The following is an 18798-nucleotide window of genomic DNA, read 5'->3' on the forward strand; positions in this document are numbered from 1 at the left end:
GAGACCTGTCAATCATCCCCAAAGATGCCCAACGGAGAACACGCAGTTGCTAAACACCACCCAGTTTTCCGCCCCTAACCTGCCTACCCAAATGACCAAAGGTAAGCCAATTAGCCTAAACAGGGACGAAGCACCCCCTAACCGCCTATCTGTCACCACAGTGTGGAATAGGCGAAAAAACAGTCGCAGAAAATACCGAGACCACCAAAAATTCCTATTCGGCCCCCCTAAGGGCAACTCACAGTGGCACACTGAAAGATAGGGAGGGCGGGTGGGTGTTCGCTGCTCGTCGTCAGGGAGAAAAGGAGGCCCAAAGCCTGCGCAGCCCCTTTTATAGGGCTGGCAGGCTCCACCCCCGACAACGTCATCGGCAATAGCCGATGTTACCCAAAATGGCCGGGATCTCGCGAAATCCCGCAAGATCCTGGCTTTCCAAGATGGCAGCTGTGCTGAGGGCCGTGTCTCCCTGGCCCTGCAGCAAATCCGGGCCGAGGAGTCAGTCACCAGCCGGGCATTCTGTGAAGTGAGATGAATGGATGAGAGAGTGAGAAAGAGTTCAAGACTGTGACTGTGCCATTTACATATTCAACAGTCAACGGCGATTGGATTGATGATCATCTGTTCAGACATTCCAATTGTTTTGGATAAATGCATAGTGCAGCATAAATTCTTCATGTGTAAGGGAATGGTTTTAAAAATTCAATTGATTTAATTGCTTATGATGAAGTTCTGAATTTGGGGTAGAGAATTTACTGGTAATTCAAAAATAAATCTAGGAGAAAAATGGACCTGAAAGAAAAGTAAAGAAATGAGAAAAACTAGAATGAAAATGGAATTATTTCTCATCTAGTAATCATTCCACTTTCACTATAGTCTCTCCTCTCCTCCCTTTATCCTCTTTCATTCTACCGTAAATATGTGGATTTGTCATCAATATGCATATAAGCAAATTATTAGAGTCCTATACATGTTGCAGTTCACACATCTCTCCAGAAGGAACTGACCGAATCACCTCAAGGTGTTAATGATTAGGTAATTTGCATGTTTCCTAATCTTGCTTCAGAGTTTCACCAGAAACAATTATGTAGATTGCAATGCCATGCTTGTGTGATTCTCTAGAATAGTTTTGTACATATGTGTTCAGATAAGGAATGATGAAGGAATGCGATTCATCCACGTTAGTCTATGGGTAAGAAAAGAAGGAATGGAGGGTAGGTTCCTGAACTCAAATTTGATTTGTGGATGTGGCTGTTAAAAATTATTCCTACTAGAAGAAGACTGGTTTGTACACTGCACAGGGGATATATGCAAAATGCATGTGTATCTATGTTTTGCATAAATTCCTTTTCACAGGTTTGAAAGAACAATCTCTTGTTGGGGATTAGTAAGAACTATTTTAATATTGAAAACTGTTCTGAGAATAATTCTTTGGAAATTATGATCCCAATGAGAACGAAGTTCCATTTAGCAAGCTTTATTTACCATTTTGTAAATAAAGCAGGTTTTATTTACAAAAAGGTGTTATTATTTCTCAGAATACATATATTACACTCCCAGTCTTTCATTTTTAACTTTATTTTTATTAAATAAGGAGCAATAGCATAATACTAAACATTAAATCAATGTAATATCTACAGTGCTGATGGCTCAGTGCAATTATATTTTCATCATGATGTACGTGAGGCACAGCATGTATTATTCCATTCAAAATATTTCAAATTTAATCAGGTCTATACTGGCAATAAAAAGGGAGATAGAACATTTTGAAATGTGCCTGTTTAATTTGTTTATTCACATATAATGAGTGATTTTGATGTATATATTTGTTTTACAGAGAATGCAAAGTTGTACCTTGGATGGATATCTTGGGATATGAATGGAATTACCTGTGAATTTCCCCTCCCCCACTCAATATAATGCAAAAGATAAATGCACTTGAATGGATCGCCACATACTCTTAGTTGAATGGGGCCATTGCATATTTTGACCCTATTTCTAAAGCTAAGGATTTGGAAAAGCAACTTTTGAAGACATGACCCATTTACATACTGGACTCAGTCCAGAAATCATAGAGAAAGCCCGTTTGGAACTTAATGAAAACCCAGATGTTTTGCACCAGGATATTCAGCAAGTAAGGGACATGATCATCACAAGACCTGACATTGGATTTTTGCGTACAGATGATGCCTTCATCCTGAGATTTCTCCGAGCCAGAAAGTTTAATCAAACAGATGCCTTCAGATTGTTGGCTCAGTATTTCCAATACAGGCAGCTGAATCTGGATATGTTTAAAAATTTCAAGGCTGATGATCCAGGGATCAAACGAGCTCTGATTGATGGATTCCCAGGAGTGCTAGAAAACCGTGATCACTATGGCAGAAAGATACTTTTGCTCTTCGCAGCCAGTTGGGATCAGAGTAGGTAAATGTAGATAGCATCCTTATCTTTTTTTTTTTTAAATACAACATTCATTAGCAAATGATTTATTATATAATTGACAATCCAAATATTTTGTATTCAAATGTTACATAGTTTTACTAGTTATTTGACTGACCTAATATTTAAAATGATAAATGAAGACATTGCTTAAACCTTGCATGAGATATATATATACTATTTCACATACATAATTCAGATTTCAACAATGTTTATAGGAAATATTGCCTATTAAATTAAAGTACTGTTTTATTGGAATTGGGAAGACATATTTTCAAAAACAATTCTTTTGTAATCATATTTACACTGATATATAATTTATAATGTCATAATACAGCTGACTACAATTGACTACAATACTGGTGATTCTATATGACTTAAAGAAGTTTGAATAACCCAATATTTCCATAATAATAGGTCCAATAACTTCTATTTTATTAACCCAAGATGTCAAATATGTAACCATTTGAAATTGCATAGTGACTGGGATAGAAAGAGCAAACCATTAATGTTATTTGAAAACGAAAGAAGGAAGGAAGGAAGGAAGGAAGGAAGGAAGACAATATTTTTAAACTTTCTGAATGTCAATAGGTGTTTAACAATGTGGTTACCTGAATAATACATTTAAAACAATCTTTAAAATTCTAATTTAAAAAAAGCTATCATTACCATTCATTTGACAATCATACTAAAATCATTCATTGGTCAGGAGGGAAAATCTAAAAAACCCAGGCCTGGCGGCAAAGATGAGTTTTTAAACTCTTTCAGAAGGCAAGGAGGATGGGAATAGTGCAAATCTCCAAGGGGAGATGATTCCAGAGGGCCAGGGCTCCCACAAAGAAGGCTCTTCCCCTAGGTCCCACCAGCCAGCATTGCTTGGTCGATGGGACCCTAAGGAGACCTGAAATGAAGGGAGACCAGACAAGTACTCGGTAGACGGTTCCTTTATTAGCTCTTTTTGTAAGTGACCTTCAGCATGGAACGTGTCTGGCTGTCAGTGGAAAATACAGCTCTATTTATACTGTTTGTGGCTCGCGCCAAAAGGAACTGTCATGCGTCTGATCCAATCAGACGCGACCTTGTATTATTTACATTTTCTGCCCGGAGACAGCTTTTTCCTCAGTCAATTATTTACATAGACTCAACACCCCTCCCTCCTTAGTTTGTAGCAATGTCAATCAGTGAGCCATGTGATGTAATCCTCCAATCTGCTTGGTCTGCGCGAGGCTCGCTCTGACCTGCGCAGATCATTCGAGTCCGGGATTTCAACGGTGGAGGTCGGTTCACTGTTGCCTCCTGAGTGCGGCTGGGCCCGAGTTTGGGCTCCGGCCTGCCGAGTCAAGTAGGCAGGCACCATACCGACCTCTGAAGATGAAGACGGCTCGGTGTCGCCGGAGGACCTTTCCTGTCTTGGTGAGTCCATTTGTAAATCCAACAAATCAGGCTGTATACAAAAGTCTGTTTGGGGGGAAGAGTTTACGTTAGCGGTTTGCTCATGGTGTGATTCAATGCGCCCTCGCAAATGATCAATGTGCCGTTTCCATATACCATCCTCAAGCTGTACAAAATACGTTTTTGGAGCAGTTTGTTGTATTATTTTTCCCTTGATCCAATTCAACCCCCCATCAAAATTTTTAGCAAATACATTTTGACCTAGGTACAAATTCCTTTCTGGTGGTACAGATATAAAATCATAACAATTAGTAGTACAATACCGAGGGTGCAACCTGTCCAGGGGGGACCTTAGTTTCCTACCCATTAAAATTTCTGCAGGACTCCTATGTGTAATGGAATTGGGTGTAATGTGTTGCATTAACAAAAATTGATCCAAATTTTGTTGTATTTCCCCTGGGCCTGCCCTGCGCAATGCTTCCTTTGCTACCCAAACATATCGTTCTGCCAGACCATTAGCCCATGGTGAGTAAGGGGATATGAGTGCGTGTCTGACCCCCAAATTGCTCAGAAACATTTCAAATTGTCTGGCTGTCAATTGTGGCCCATTATCAGAGACCAGTATATCTGGACATCCATGAGTTGCAAACAAATGGTACAAGGCTTTTATAGTGGCACATGTGGTTATATTATGCATTGCTATTATTTCAACCCATCTAGAGAAAGCGTCTACCACAATTAGGAAGTACTGAGACCCAATTGGGCCTGCGAAGTCGATGTGTATCCTTGACCATGACCCAGTGGGTTTCTCCCATTCTACTGGAGTAGTTTTAGGGGGATTAGGTCGTGACTCCTGGCATGGGTCACATTTGGCTACCCACTGTTCAATGTCGGTATCCAGGCCTGGCCACCACACGTGTCGCCTGGCCAAACCTTTCATCCTGACAATACCAGGATGGCCCACATGCAACATAATGAGCACCTTTTGTTTTAGGCTATCAGGGATGACCACCCTATCACTGCATAATACACAACCCTTCATGTATGACAACTCTAACCTCTTGGTCTTAAAATCTGTTAACCTTGCTTCCTCAGGGTCTCCATGCCATCCCTTCTGTATACAATTAATGACCCTTTGCAGAATTTGGTCTTTTTTGGTGTGCTCAGCCACCTCTTTGGCTGTAGTCAGAGGGTTTTCTTCAAAATCTAAAATCAATACATCTTCTGATGGGGCTGGGTCTTCAACTAATTCTGCCATGGGGCACCTATTTAGGCCGTCTGCATGGTTTATTGATTTCCCCCCCTTGTGGATTAGTTCATATTGGTAACCCGAGAGGAATAATGCCCACCTAATTAGTCTGGGGGACATGAAAGGAGGTGTTGGCTTGTTAGAAGCCAGAAGACCTAATAGAGGCTTGTGATCAGTGATTAATTCAAACCTCCTCCCAAAAAGATAGTTATGGAATTTTTTTACACTAGCTACTAAGGCTAAAGCCTCTTTGTCCAGTTGGCTATACAGTAGTTCCTTTCAGAAGTGGTCATTGTCCTAGAGAAAAAAGCGATTGGGGCTTCTGTATTGTTAGGCATTACATGAGCCAATACCCCACCCACCCCATAAGCTGAAGCGTCGCACGTAAGCCTTATGGGCAATACCGAACTATATTGAACCACCACGCTTTTGGAGGTCAAAAATTGTTTAATTTGACAAAAGGCTTCGCGCTCAGGTATGCCCCAGGTCCAGGGAATTCCCTTCTGAAGCAGCCGGTGTAGGGGTTCTGCTGCCGTTGCCTTCTGTTTCAAAAAGATAGAGTAAAAATTAAGAAGGCCTAAAAATGCTTGTAATTTCGTCTTATTGCTTGGTTCGGGTGCTTCTGTTATAGCTTTTAATTTGTCTGTAGTGGGGTGAATGCCGTTACCATCTATCCTATATCCTAGGAATTTCACACTTTTAGTCCCCCATACGCATTTATCTGATTTGACCCTTAATCCCTTAGATTGTAGCCTATGCAATACTTCCCGGATTCTTTGATTTAGTTGTGACTGGGTTTGTCCTGAAATAAGTATATCATCAAAGTAGGGGATAGTTCCCTCAATTCCTGCCAATAAACGCTCCATTAAGCTTTGAAAAATGCCGGGGGCTATGCTTACTCCAAATTGTAATCTGGTGCATTTAAAGGCACCCCTGTGGGTCACAATGGTTTGCGCCAGAGATGTTGGCTTATAGACCGGAAGTTGTTGGTATGCTTGTGCGAGGTCGATTTTTGCAAAAACCCTCCCCTCCCCTAGGGAATGAAGGAGTTGCTGGACCACCGGAATTGGATATGGGTGATGTTGGAGGGCTTTGTTTAGCGTTGATTTATAGTCCGCACAGACCCTTAAGGAGCCATCTGGTTTTAGTGGCGTGACTATGGGTGTTTCCCATGGCCCTTGCTCAACAGGGACTAGTATGCCCTGAGCTATGAGCTTATCTAGTTGTTGGTCTAGTTTGGGTAGAAGCGGTAAGGGTACCCTTCGAGGTTTGAGTCTGACCGGGGGAACCTTAGGGTGTATAGAAAAAGAGATAGGGGCCCCTTTATAAGTACCCAAGGTGGGGCTAAATACCTCTGGAACTTCTTGCACAAAGTTTGGAATATCATTATCAGAGTTAACTGTACAAATTCCCGAAATTTCAATGCCCAAAGGGCACATCCAAGTTAAACCAAGGAGAGAGTGTTTAGCCCCCGCAACCACAACTATCGGAAGTGAACATTTAACATTTTTAAATTGGACAGGTACATTCACTTCTCCTAAAACAAGTATGATGTTTCCCTGAAAATATCTAATTACTAATGCAGTTTGCGTTAAGTTAGATTTAAGAAGGTTAGGCATGTACATTTTAAACTTTTCCCAAGGCATAATAGAATATTTTGACCCCGTGTCCAGTTCCAGATTGCATGGCTTGCCATTGAGGAGCAGCGAGATTACAATTTTGCTCCCATGCTTTGTATTTGCGCTATTAACGTAAAGTTGTGCATTACCTCTTGAGTAGTCGCGGTTAGCGGTTGAGTAGTTTCTACGGTTGGAACCTCTGGGAAATCTGTTGTCCCGCGGTTGCTGTGCCTGGTTGGTGTATCTCTGTGGCCGAGGAGTGGAGAAGGACTCTTCGGGTAGGGGGGCTCTGCAGGCCTCGGCGATGTGGCCGCGCTGGTTGCAGCGGCGGCAGATGGCATCCCGGAAAGGGCAGCGTTGTCGTGGATGGTTCCCTCGACAGCCGGAGCAGGGGGTGGAGGGGCGAGGGTATCTGGGTTGTCTGGATGGGTCAGTCGGCAGCAGGAGACAGTTGTTGTCGGCGCTGGCTGGTGGGCTGAGGTCATCTGAAGGCTCGGCTTGGAAATCAGAAGAGGCGATTTTGGAGATGGTTTCTTTCTTGTCGTGCTCTTTTAGCTCTTTGGCGGCAGCGTCGGCGACCTCGGCGGTTTGAGCTAATTTAATTACAGCTTGGAGAGTAGGCTTGTCCTCGGTGAGGAGCTTATTACGGACTGTGGCATTTTTCATCCCAAAAATAAGAGCGTCGGTGAGGCGAGCTTCCGGGCTGTCAAACTTGCACTTTGACAGCACCGTTCGAAGTCGCGTAGCGAATTGATTGATCGACTCGGAGTCCCGTTGTGTCATTCTAGACAATTGGTGTCTGAAGACAACGGCTGGCTTCATGGGCTTGCAGTGATTTGCGAGTCTTGCTTGTAGGTCATCCCATGGAACGGATTTTGCCGGGAGCGGGTCGGTTAGAGTCTGAACGAGGTCGAAGATTTCTGGACCGCAATAGTTGAGGAAAATAGCCCGCTTCCTGTCGGCTTCGGCGTCTCCCATTCCTGCCGCTTCAAGGAAAATTTCGAACTTGGCCATGTAGGCGTCCCACGATGACTTTTCGGGATCGAAATAGTCAGGAGCCCGGCCGATCTGAAGATTGTTCATTCTGCACGCGTGGTTTCTTCGGTCTTCGTCACCAGTGAAATGAAGGGAGACCAGACAAGTACTCGGTAGACGGTTCCTTTATTAGCTCTTTTTGTAAGTGACCTTCAGCATGGAACGCGTCTGGCTGTCAATGGAAAATACAGCTCTATTTATACTGTTTGTGGCTCGCGCCAAAAGGAACTGTCATGCGTCTGATCCAATCAGACGCGACCTTGTATTATTTACATTTTCTGCCCGGAGACAGCTTTTTCCTCAGTCAATTATTTACATAGACTCAACAAGACCAACTCTGTGAGACCTCACCGGACACTGGCATTCGTGCGGTAGAAGGCAGTCTCGGAGATAGTCTGGTCCTATGCTATGTAGGGGTTAATAGGTCATAACCAACGCTTTGAATTGTGTCCAGAAACAGATTGGCAGCCAATGCAGTTCAGAGAGTGATGACGAGATATGGGCATGTCTTGGATGATTGGAAGTCTCCAAACACTCTTCACTCTTGCAGTAGTTGAACCTCCCTATCCAAATAGGGCCGCAACTGGTGCACCAGGAAAACCTGGGCAAACACTCCCCTCGCAACACCTGAAAGATGGTGCTCTAAAGTTAGCTTTGGATCAAGGAGGATGCCCATGATGGGAACCCTCTCTGAGGGAGTCAATAATCCCTCACCAGGGTAATGGATGGACAGATGGACGTGTTCTTGGGAGGCAGTACCACAGCCACTCCATCATGTCTGGATTGACTCTGAGTCTGTTGGCACCCATCCAGACCCTGACAGTCTCCAGACACCGGCACATCACTTTCACTACTTCTCTGAAACATTATACTGCTAACTATGAAAGTAAAAAGAAAGAGATGAAGATGTTTATTATGGGTAAAGTCTATTTAGTTAATCCAGATCAATGCTTTTTTCTCCTGTTTGATGACTCACTTCAAAATAGGAAACAAGGATCTGTGGAAAATAGTGAAAAAATATAATTTCCATTTCTATATTTTTCTGCCAGGATTAAAATACTTCCATTTGTACAGCTTTCAGAAATTTCAGTGGCAAACATTTATTTTTCCTCTTGCAAAGTAGCAGACACATCATAAATGAGAAAAATGTTAGCAGACTCCAGAAATTATAACCGTATAAAAATAGCTCTGTGATCAAGTATTAACAAAGGCTTACCCACACAATCCTTTCTAATACAAATTAGTAGTAAATCATTTATTCTTTGAGGATGCTATGTCACGTTGCTGTCACGCAGGGGTGGGCTACTAGCCAGAATTGGGCTCGTGAGTGCTTGCGGGGCCAGCGCGATTTTGCTTCTGCACCTGTGGAGATAGAAAAATCACGCACGGAGCCACAGGTGCGCCCATGTTTCAGTGAGGTTGTTTTGCTTCCACGCATGCCGAAAGCCGGGCACACCTGCGACTCCATGCACGATTTTGCTATCTCCACAGGTGCAGAAGCAAATTGCGCTGGGCCTGCAAGCGCTCACGAGCCCAATTTAGCGTTCTGGCTAGAGCCAGCCCTGCTGTCACATGACATTTCACAGTGCTTTTCTCATTCTCAGTGCTGGGGAGGGCATTGCCTGTGCATGATGCCTCCAGCCCATAGACCACTAGTTTGACATCCCTGCAATTAGTGTTTCTCAAACTTGACGACTTTAAGATGTGTGGACTTTCATTCCCAGAATTTCCCAATAAGCAACATCAGAAGCCCCCATGTTTTAAAGCTGCTAAGGCTGGGAAACACTGGGTTAGATAATAGACAAGTGATTCAAGCTAAATGGAACCACATTCAAAAAATTTCTTACTTTTTCCAAATTACTTTGTGGTACAGGCATGTGCTTTTGAAAAATCTGAAAATATCAAGTTATCATAAAATTAATAGAAGTATCTTTTGAGAAATTTTTAAGAAGGGGGTGCATTTGTGCATTATATCTTCTATGTATGAAAAATATCTATCACTTCCTAACAGATAATCTCTGCGATAAATAAATGCTTTCTGGAGAAATAAAAAGTGGTTTCATGTTTAGTTTTGTAGGGCTACAGGATCAATTAGTTCTAATGCATTCAGTTTTGGTCACTACAATACAAAAAGGATATTGAGACTCTAGAAAAAGTGCAGAGAAGAGCAACAAAGATGATTAGGGGCCTGGCTAGAAGAACGGGGCATGGCTAGTTTAATGAAAAGAAGGACCAGGGGAGACATGATAGCAGTCTTCCAGTATATCAGAGGTGCCACAAAGAAGAAAGAGTCAACCTATTCTCCAAAGCACCTGAGGGTAGAACAAGAAGCAATAGGTGAAAATTGAACAAGTAGAGAAGTAACTTAGAACTAAGGAGAAATTTCCTGACAGTCAGAACGGTTGATCAGTGGAACAGCTTGCCTCCAGAAGTTGTGAACACTGGAAAGTTTTAAGCAGATGTTGGATGTCGTCTATCTGAAGTAGATGGATTTTCTGCCCAAGCAGGGGGTTGGACTGGAAAACCTCCAAGGTCCCTTCCAACTCTATTGTTGTTGCTTTTATTATTATTATTATTATTGTTGTTGTTGTTGTTGTTGTTGTTATTATTATTATTATTATTATTATTATCATGATCATCATCATGATCATCATCATGATCATTATTATTATTATTATTATTATTATTATTATTATTATTATTATTCCTGTCATTATTTGTAGCTTTTCAGATAGAGGGATCTAGAAAGCTAAAACAAACAGACATTCTGCAATGTGATGAAGTAAGATATTCCTGGATCTTGTTCGGTCATTATATTTTGTAGTGATTGCAGTGACTAAGGTTATCTCTGTTCAGCTTTAATTGATTTATTATACTTTAGTGTGGGTATCTTACCGGTAGTAATATCATGTATTAATTATTCTACTGCACTCTATATCTCTTGAAGATGACGCAGAGGCTTTAAATGATGCAGAGTAATCATGTTCAATTACTGAACAATGTGTATAATTAACCACATCAAGTCTCCATAATCTCCAAAGACTATTTCCTCCTGAAACTACTGCAAACTATATTGTGGATGATTAGCTTGGAGTCCTAGTGTGCTGGGTTTATCACACATTGGTGGTTGTGATGCATATTTTGAGTGACGGAACTGCGGCAGAGGAATGAAAGAGCCGCAGGTTGCTGACCCCTGGTCTAAACATTCTTATAATTTGTCATTTTACTATTTCATCAAAGAAGTGTTTTCTTCTAAAAATCTATAACATAATGTTGAGCCTCTGGTTGTTTCTAAAAAGTGAAATATTTACTGTATTTAATTTCCAGTCATTTCTCCAAAGGATTTCATTAGATTTTTAGTGTTGCCTGATTTAAAAAAAATACTTCTAACAGCTGTAAAACTCCACTTTAATAGTTTTTATATAATCACATTTATATTACATAGCTTTACAACATCTTTTATTACAGTGTGGTTTTCATATCCGTTATCATTTTAGTGATAATTCTAAATTCAAGTTATTTTTCTGAATTTTACAGGCTAGACTGTTGTACACTCCTTTCATTCTGTCTTAATTAAAGATATTTTTTGTAAAGATAAAATGAAAGAAATAAGCCTTGACCTCCTAAAGAAAAAATAGGTTATAAATACAATATGCAATGAATAGATAGCATCTTTAAACAAACACAAGTACAAAGGAAAGATATCACTCCTACACACACACACACACACTTGTGAAACTAAATGTATATATACAGTACAAAGTTTTAAAAAATCAACTTGCACACATATACAGCCCAAACAGGCAGTTTGGAAACAACAATGCCCTACTTTCAGTCTTAACTTGTTTGTTCTGATAAATTAGGGCTCGCCAAGCTTTTAAGACTTGTGGACTTTAATTCCTAGAATTCTCCAGCCAGCTATCTGGGAGTTGAAGTGAACAAGTCTTAAAGTTGCCAAGTTTGAAGATCTCTGTGATAGGTACTACAGTATTTTTCTCCCTTTCTTAACTGAGGTGAAATAGCACAACTGATATTCTGTTTGTCTGGCACAGAATGACTAGTTAAATACCTGTTAGATTATTATTTTTTTTACAATTTTTCTTTCCTAGGCTTCTTTTGGGATTTAAACGTAGTGAAGAGTTCATTATTTACCATATTTCCAGATTTGAGTTATTTAAGAACTGAGTAAGAAATCCTGCTATGAATTCCAGTGAATGATTGCTTTTATTTGAGTATAATCTGATTACAATCTTCTCCATCATCTCAATGAATTGGTTCCAGGAAGACCATTTACTGTTAATCACTATATGACAGTATTTTTCCATAGATTTTCTTTTGTATTCCAAGTGGTACAATGAAAATATTTCTATAACATTTAATAGTATAAATTGTTCTTTTTGCATCTTTGACCTATATGCTTCTGTTTTTACTGAGTTGAATTTTTTAAAAACTGTACAGATTTAATCTCATCAAATTATGCTGCCTCTTTTATGCATCCTAAACTTCAACGTAGTTTTAACAATGAACACAATATTCTTAAAACCAAACCAGGAGGAGGCATGCTGTAACCAGCCAACCTAGGGAAAGTCATAAGAACTTTGCAAAGATCAGTTGGCACAAAATCAAGAATCTTCCAGCATGTGGTACCATCATTACATGTAATGACTTGTAGTGTCAATTCATGCCAGCCATAGTTCTAATATACAGTAATTTGCAATAGCCATTCATGCATGATATTGGTTTTTACAGAGAGAAAAAGAAAGGAGTTTTGACTTCAGGTATGGGAATAAATTTGGGGATGTTCTTCAATTTAAATACTTGTTTACCACAAAACAAGTTCTATTAAAAAAGAATCAACCCTGTCAACGAGAAAAGGCAAATTCCTGTCTCATGATTATAATTGTTGTGAAAATACAACCTTTAGTATCTAAATCCATTAGTTATTTGGAACTATACAGTTTCCATTAGTTATTTGGAACTATACAGTTTCTTATATTTATTTATTTATTTTATTTATTTATTCATTTGTCCAATACACAAATATATAGGAAGAAAAATAGACATGTAGTAATATATATAAGGGTAAAGTGAACTTAGAGGAGAGGATATATGAAAGAAAGAAAATATATATGATAAGTGAGAGAAAGGAAAGACAATTGGACAGGGGACGAAAGGCACACTAGTGCACTTGTGTACGCCCTTACTGGCCTCTTAGGAACCTGGAGAGGTCAATCGTGGAGAATCTAAGGGAGAAATGTTGGGGGTTAGGGGTTGACACAATTGAGTCCGGCAATGAGTTCCACGCTTCGATAACTCGATTGTTGAAATCATATTTTTTTACAGTCAAGTTTGGAGCGGTTTGTATTAAGTTTGAATCTGTTGCGTGCTCTTGTGTTGTTGCGGTTGAAGCTGAAGTAGTCATTGACCAGTAGGATGTTGCAGCATATGATAAGATAAGATTGTAGATCTGAGTAAAATATAGAAAGAGGCTCTGAAATAATATTTGAAGCATCCTTATAATGTTCATTTAAAAAGAAAGATATGACAGAAAACATAAATAGCACTATGGAAGATCTTGTCCTATTATTCTCAAAGTCTTTGTCATTGCATTACAGTGATTGTTAAAAGGAAGTGTGTTGATACATTAAAGTGTGGTGAGACTATTTGCAGTTGGAAAAATCTTAGATGTGGCCAGAGGTCCATTCAGAAGTGACAGCTAAATTCAAAGTTTTCATTTGATGCAGCAAGCAATGTATTAGACATGAAGAGAAATAATGATAACTACATTTATATAGGCATTTGCTGCCTATCAGTTTCCGGTCACAATTCAAAGTGTTGTTTATGACCTTTAAAGCCCTGCATGGCATTGGACCAGAGTACCTCCGGAACTGCCTGCTACCGCACGAATCCCAGCCACCGATAAGGTCCCACAGAGTTGGCCTTCTCCGGGTCCCATTGACCAAACAATGTTGTTTGGCGGGCCCCAGGGGAAGAACCTTCTCTGTGGCAGCCCCGGCCCTCTGGAATCAACTCCTCCCAGAAATTAGAACTGCCCCCACACTCCTTGTCTTTCGTAAATTACTCAAGACCCATCTATACCGCCAGGCATGGGGGAGTTGAGACACCTTTCCCCCAGGCTTTTTTATATTTATGTTTGGGTATGTATATGTTGTTTGCTTTTTTAAATATGATAGGGTTTTTATGTGCTTTTTAATATTAGATTTTTTTCGCTGGAATATTGTTTTTATTATTGTTGTGAGCCGCCCTGAGTCTTCGGAGAGGGGTGGAATACAAATCTAAAAAATTGAATTGAATTGAATTACATATTTGTCCTATCTTACCTCCCTTGACCAAAATGTAACTTCAGACTTGAAAACGTTATTCATCTTTGACTTATATTAAATAAAATGTGCTAAAATTTTATATCTTAAATCAGGGATGTCAAACTGGTGTCCCATGGGCTGGATATGTCTTGTGCAAGTCATGTCCATCCTAGTTCCATGAAGGGAAAAAAACATCGTGAAAAGTTACGTGTCCTATCTCCATTAATGGTGATTTAGGAAGAATTGTTAAATGAATCTTTTATGTTTACTACAGTCAGAATTCAGATGCCAATAAAAGTATATATCAGGAGCATTCATTTGGAAGGCAGATAAATAGCAAAAGAGGCTGCTGATTGGTTGACATTGAAAAACATAAGTACTGCAAGCAGCCAATCAGATATCACATGCTCATGAGTTGGTTAAGGAAAAAAATAATTTGAATTAAAACAGTACCTGCGTGTCTAATTTAGTCTGGTTTGCTGCTACCAGTAATTTGGTATTTGGAGTTTTGGAAGAATTAGGGAGTGTGTGCTGGCAATAACCGAATTTCAATTTAGTGGAGATTGTAGAAAGAGTTCAGAGAAGAGCAACAAAGATGATTAGGGGATTGAAGGCTAAAATATATGAAGAACGGCTGCAGAAACTAGGTATGTCTGGTTTAATGAAAATAACAACAAGGGATGACATGATAGCAGTCTTCCAATATCTCAGGAGCTGCCACAAAGAAGAGGGAGTCAAGGTGTTTTCCAAAGCACCTGAGGGTAGAACAAGAAGCAATGGGTGGAAACTAATCAAGGAGAGAAACAATCTAGTTCTAAGGAGAATTTTCCTGACAGAATAATGAATCAGTGGAACAACTTGCCTCCAGAAGCTGTAAAAGCTCCAACAATGTAAGTTTTTAAAAAGATGTTGGATAACCATTTGTCTGAAGTAGTGTAGGGTTTCCTGCCTAAGCAGAGGAGGGTTAGACCTTCAAGGTCCCTTCCAACTGTGTTATTCTGTTTTTCATAGGAGTTCTCATTCTAAGTCATTCTAATGGGTGTAAATAATACATTAATTATAAAAAATAAAGGTAGATTCTCATTAAAAGCAGGCATGGATTTTAAAAAATTAACTGGAGAATTGCAGTAAGAATGCCATTCTATCTTTCTATGTAACAATGTTATGGATGCCACGTAGTAGGATTTATTCTTACGTGACTTTGATTCAAAACTTTTATTACCTTTTCATGTTTATCCGTTACTAATATTAACCCTTTCTTTCTTAAGAGTTACTGCTGAAGCTTATGAATAATCACAATCACAATCAGAACCACAACCACAATCACAACCACAACCACAACCACAACCACAACCACAACCATAACCATAATCATAATCACAATCATAATTATTATTATTTATTAGATTTGTATGCCGTCCCTCTCCAGTTGTCAGTCAAAGTCTAGTGCTAGAATCTCCGACATGGTGCCTGTGCTAGTATGTCAAACTTTCTTTGGCTTCATTTTACATTAAAAACCATTTTAGTGAGGCTTTTTTTGGTTTATGCATAATAGTCATGATATAATTTGAACAGTTTGCTGTTATTTCAAATTCAACAGCCAGGAAAGTTTTATCAGGAAATTGTTACTGTCCCTTGGGATAATTTAAAATTTAATTCAATCATTCCAACTTTTAGGTGATTTTTTGTTCTACTGCTAATTAGAAAAATATTAACTATTTTTAACTCATATACCTTTAATATTAAATATTAACTCATATACTTTCATCATACGGAGGGGGAAATATTGTTGAGTAAGATGTTGTTTTGATGGAATTCCATCTCTAGTCCATTTAGATCTAAAAGCCTCATTGTCAACCTCCTGTGTTAGCAAGAATGACGTGAAAGGACAGAAGACATAGCTGGGAAATAGCTTTGTTCACTGCACTCATTACAGTTCACTGACTGTTTCTAAAAAGCTTTATTTTATTTACTATAATAATATCTTGTGCCAAAATTTATTGAACAGATAACTCTGAGGATAGCAATTCCAAAGATCAGGAACAAAAAATCTAGTACAAGGAACCACGTTTATTTATGTCAGCAGATTAAAGTGAAAAAGGATTTTTAAAATTGTACTATGCTTAGTTCTGGTGCGAAGAAAATAAATTTTCCAAGCCCTATGATTACTATATTTTCTCCTTATTCCTGACTTCTATTCTGATATCCAAACACCATTTTCTTTTTGCTTTGGAAAATTCTATGGTTCAAAAGACTCTCAATTCTCCCTGTGGTTAATAGGGCTCTCAAAATATTTTGTTTTAGTTTTTATATCTTGACATTCTAACAATGCCTATTATACATAATAATGACAAGTTAACTCCAAATATGACATTGCACAGGTTCAAAGAAGTAAAGTCATCACTTTGTCACAATTTCTACTGGTAGAAAATGAGCTGCATTTGTCTAGTGTCACAAAAGCAAGTATTGTTGGTGTTTGTTTTTTGTTTTGCTTCCAACATGAAAAATGATTGATACTTTTTGGATCATTTCAAGATAGCAGTAATGAATTTTTCTCTTTTCTCCCATTCTTAGAAATTCTTTTGTAGATATTTTACGGGCTGTTCTCTTGTCCTTGGAAATTCTGATTGAAGATCAAGAGCTTCAGATAAATGGCTTCATTCTAATTATAGACTGGAGTAATTTTTCCTTCAAGCAAGCCTCCAAATTGACTCCTTCCATCCTCAGACTGGCTATTGAAGGGTTGCAGGTATGTAGCAGAGAAGAAGGTGTAAATACCTTAAAGAATACCTTGGGCTTTCTTTCTTTTCTTTTTTCTTTTTTACTGTTGTCAAGTACAGAAACAATTAAAAAAAACTTATTGGACTCAAATCAGCATGGCTTTACTGAAGGCAAATCATGTCAGACTAATCTCATTGATTTCTTTGACTATGTCACAAAGGTGTTAGATGAAGGTGGTGCTGTGGATATTGCCTATCTGGACTTCAGCAAAGCCTTTGAGAGGGTTCCACAAAAAGAGCTGATAGATAAATTAGTGAAGATTGGACTTAATCCCTGGATAGTTCAGTGGATTTCAAGCTGGCTGAAGCATAGACATCAGAGAGTTATTATTAATGGCGAGTATTCTGAGCAGAGACAGGTTACAAGCGGTGTGCCACAAGGGTCTGTTTTGGGTCCTATTCTTTTTTTTTTTTTCCAAAATATTTTTTATTATTTTCAAAAAGGACAGACAAAGACATACAACATTGAACATTTAAGGAGCTACCATTGCTCCGCTTATCGTAGAAGTCTAACTAATACAGAATATAAAAAACTCTAACTGTTACCAGATCTAAGCAGAAATGCCACACTTGCAAATTACATACAAAATAAACACTTCTAGGTTAGTTATCATATAAACTATTTAATTCTATCTTATAATTTTTCAAATAGTCATTTATTCTTATATATTTAATTTTTTGTACTATTTTTAACATTCCACCAATCATATACTTTATCCCATATTTTGTAAAATTCTGTTTCAGTTTGGTTATTCAAATGTTTACTCATCATGTCTAATTCTGCACATTCTATAATTTTTTTGAATACCTCCGTATCTTTCGGTATCGTCTTTTCTTTCCATTTCTGTGCAAATGCTATTCGTGCCGCCGCCAATATATGTATTATTAAATAGTAAATTTCTTTTTTATACTTTATATTTGAAATACCCAATAGGAAATATTCAGGAGATTTTTTGATCTTCTCCTTTGTTATTTCATTTATCCAATTCTCTACTTTATTCCAAAATATTTTTGTCTCAGAACAGGTCCACCATGCATGATAATATGTGCCAACTTCTTTTTTGAATTTCCAACAAATAGGCTATACGGATGGAAACATTTTAGAAATTCTATATGGTGGAAGGTGCCATCTATAAAACATCTTAATTTGGTTTTCTTTAAAAGAAATTGATTTTGTTATTTTCCAATTATACATCCATACCTTTTCTCAAGTATCTAAATTGATCTCTTTACCAAAATTTTTGCACCAACTGATCATATTATCTTTCAATATCCAACCTATCATTCTATGGTTTAACAAATATTTATAAACATTTCCAATTGTCTTTGTTTGATTTTGGAATAATAATTTGCCCAGTACATTATTTTCTTTTTTAAAAATATAAGTCTTTATGTCTATTTGGTATCTGGAACTAATCTGCATATAATGCCACCAATCTAAATCTATACCTAACTCGTATAACTCTTGTTTTGTTCTTAGTTTTAATTGATTATCTAACAAGTCACTATATTTCCAAATCTTACCTTTTCCTTTAAGATTCGGGTGTACAATGGCTTCAAAGAGTGAAACCCATTCTGGCATTACTAAAAAGTGATTTTTCTTTATTTCATTCCACACTTCTATCAATGCTTTTCTAATAACATTATTTTTAAAATATGAGTGAGTTTTTAATTTATCATACCATACAAATGCGTGCCATCCGACCATCAAGTCGTGACCTTCTAGATTGAGCAATCTTTGATTTTCTAATGTCAGCCATTCTTTTATCCATGTCAGGGCCGTGGCGTGATAATATAATTTCCAATTTGGGAGACCTAGGCCTCCTCTTTCGTTACGAAAGATTCTTCCTACAAGTGATAATTGTAGATTACTCCATATTTCTAAATCTTTTTTGATCTGACTTAATAATTTTAGATAATTGTCATTTTTTAAAGATACGGCTTTAGAAGTCATCCATATCCCT

The 18798-nt window shown here is 38.4% G+C and overlaps 1 protein-coding gene across 1 annotated transcript in view; it reads left to right on the plus strand.

The window, feature by feature from the left end:
• The first annotated feature begins 2032 nt into the window (after positions 1-2032).
• Positions 2033-18798, plus strand: part of CLVS1 (clavesin 1) — a 55093-nt gene continuing 38327 nt past the window's right edge. Inside the window, exons 1-2 of the mRNA XM_070749173.1 lie at positions 2033-2421; positions 16629-16803. Coding sequence (XP_070605274.1) covers positions 2033-2421; positions 16629-16803 — 564 coding nt within the window. The remainder of the gene's footprint in view (positions 2422-16628; positions 16804-18798) is intronic.

This window comes from Erythrolamprus reginae, chromosome 3 (assembly GCF_031021105.1).
Source record: "Erythrolamprus reginae isolate rEryReg1 chromosome 3, rEryReg1.hap1, whole genome shotgun sequence".
NCBI lineage: Eukaryota > Metazoa > Chordata > Lepidosauria > Squamata > Dipsadidae > Erythrolamprus > Erythrolamprus reginae.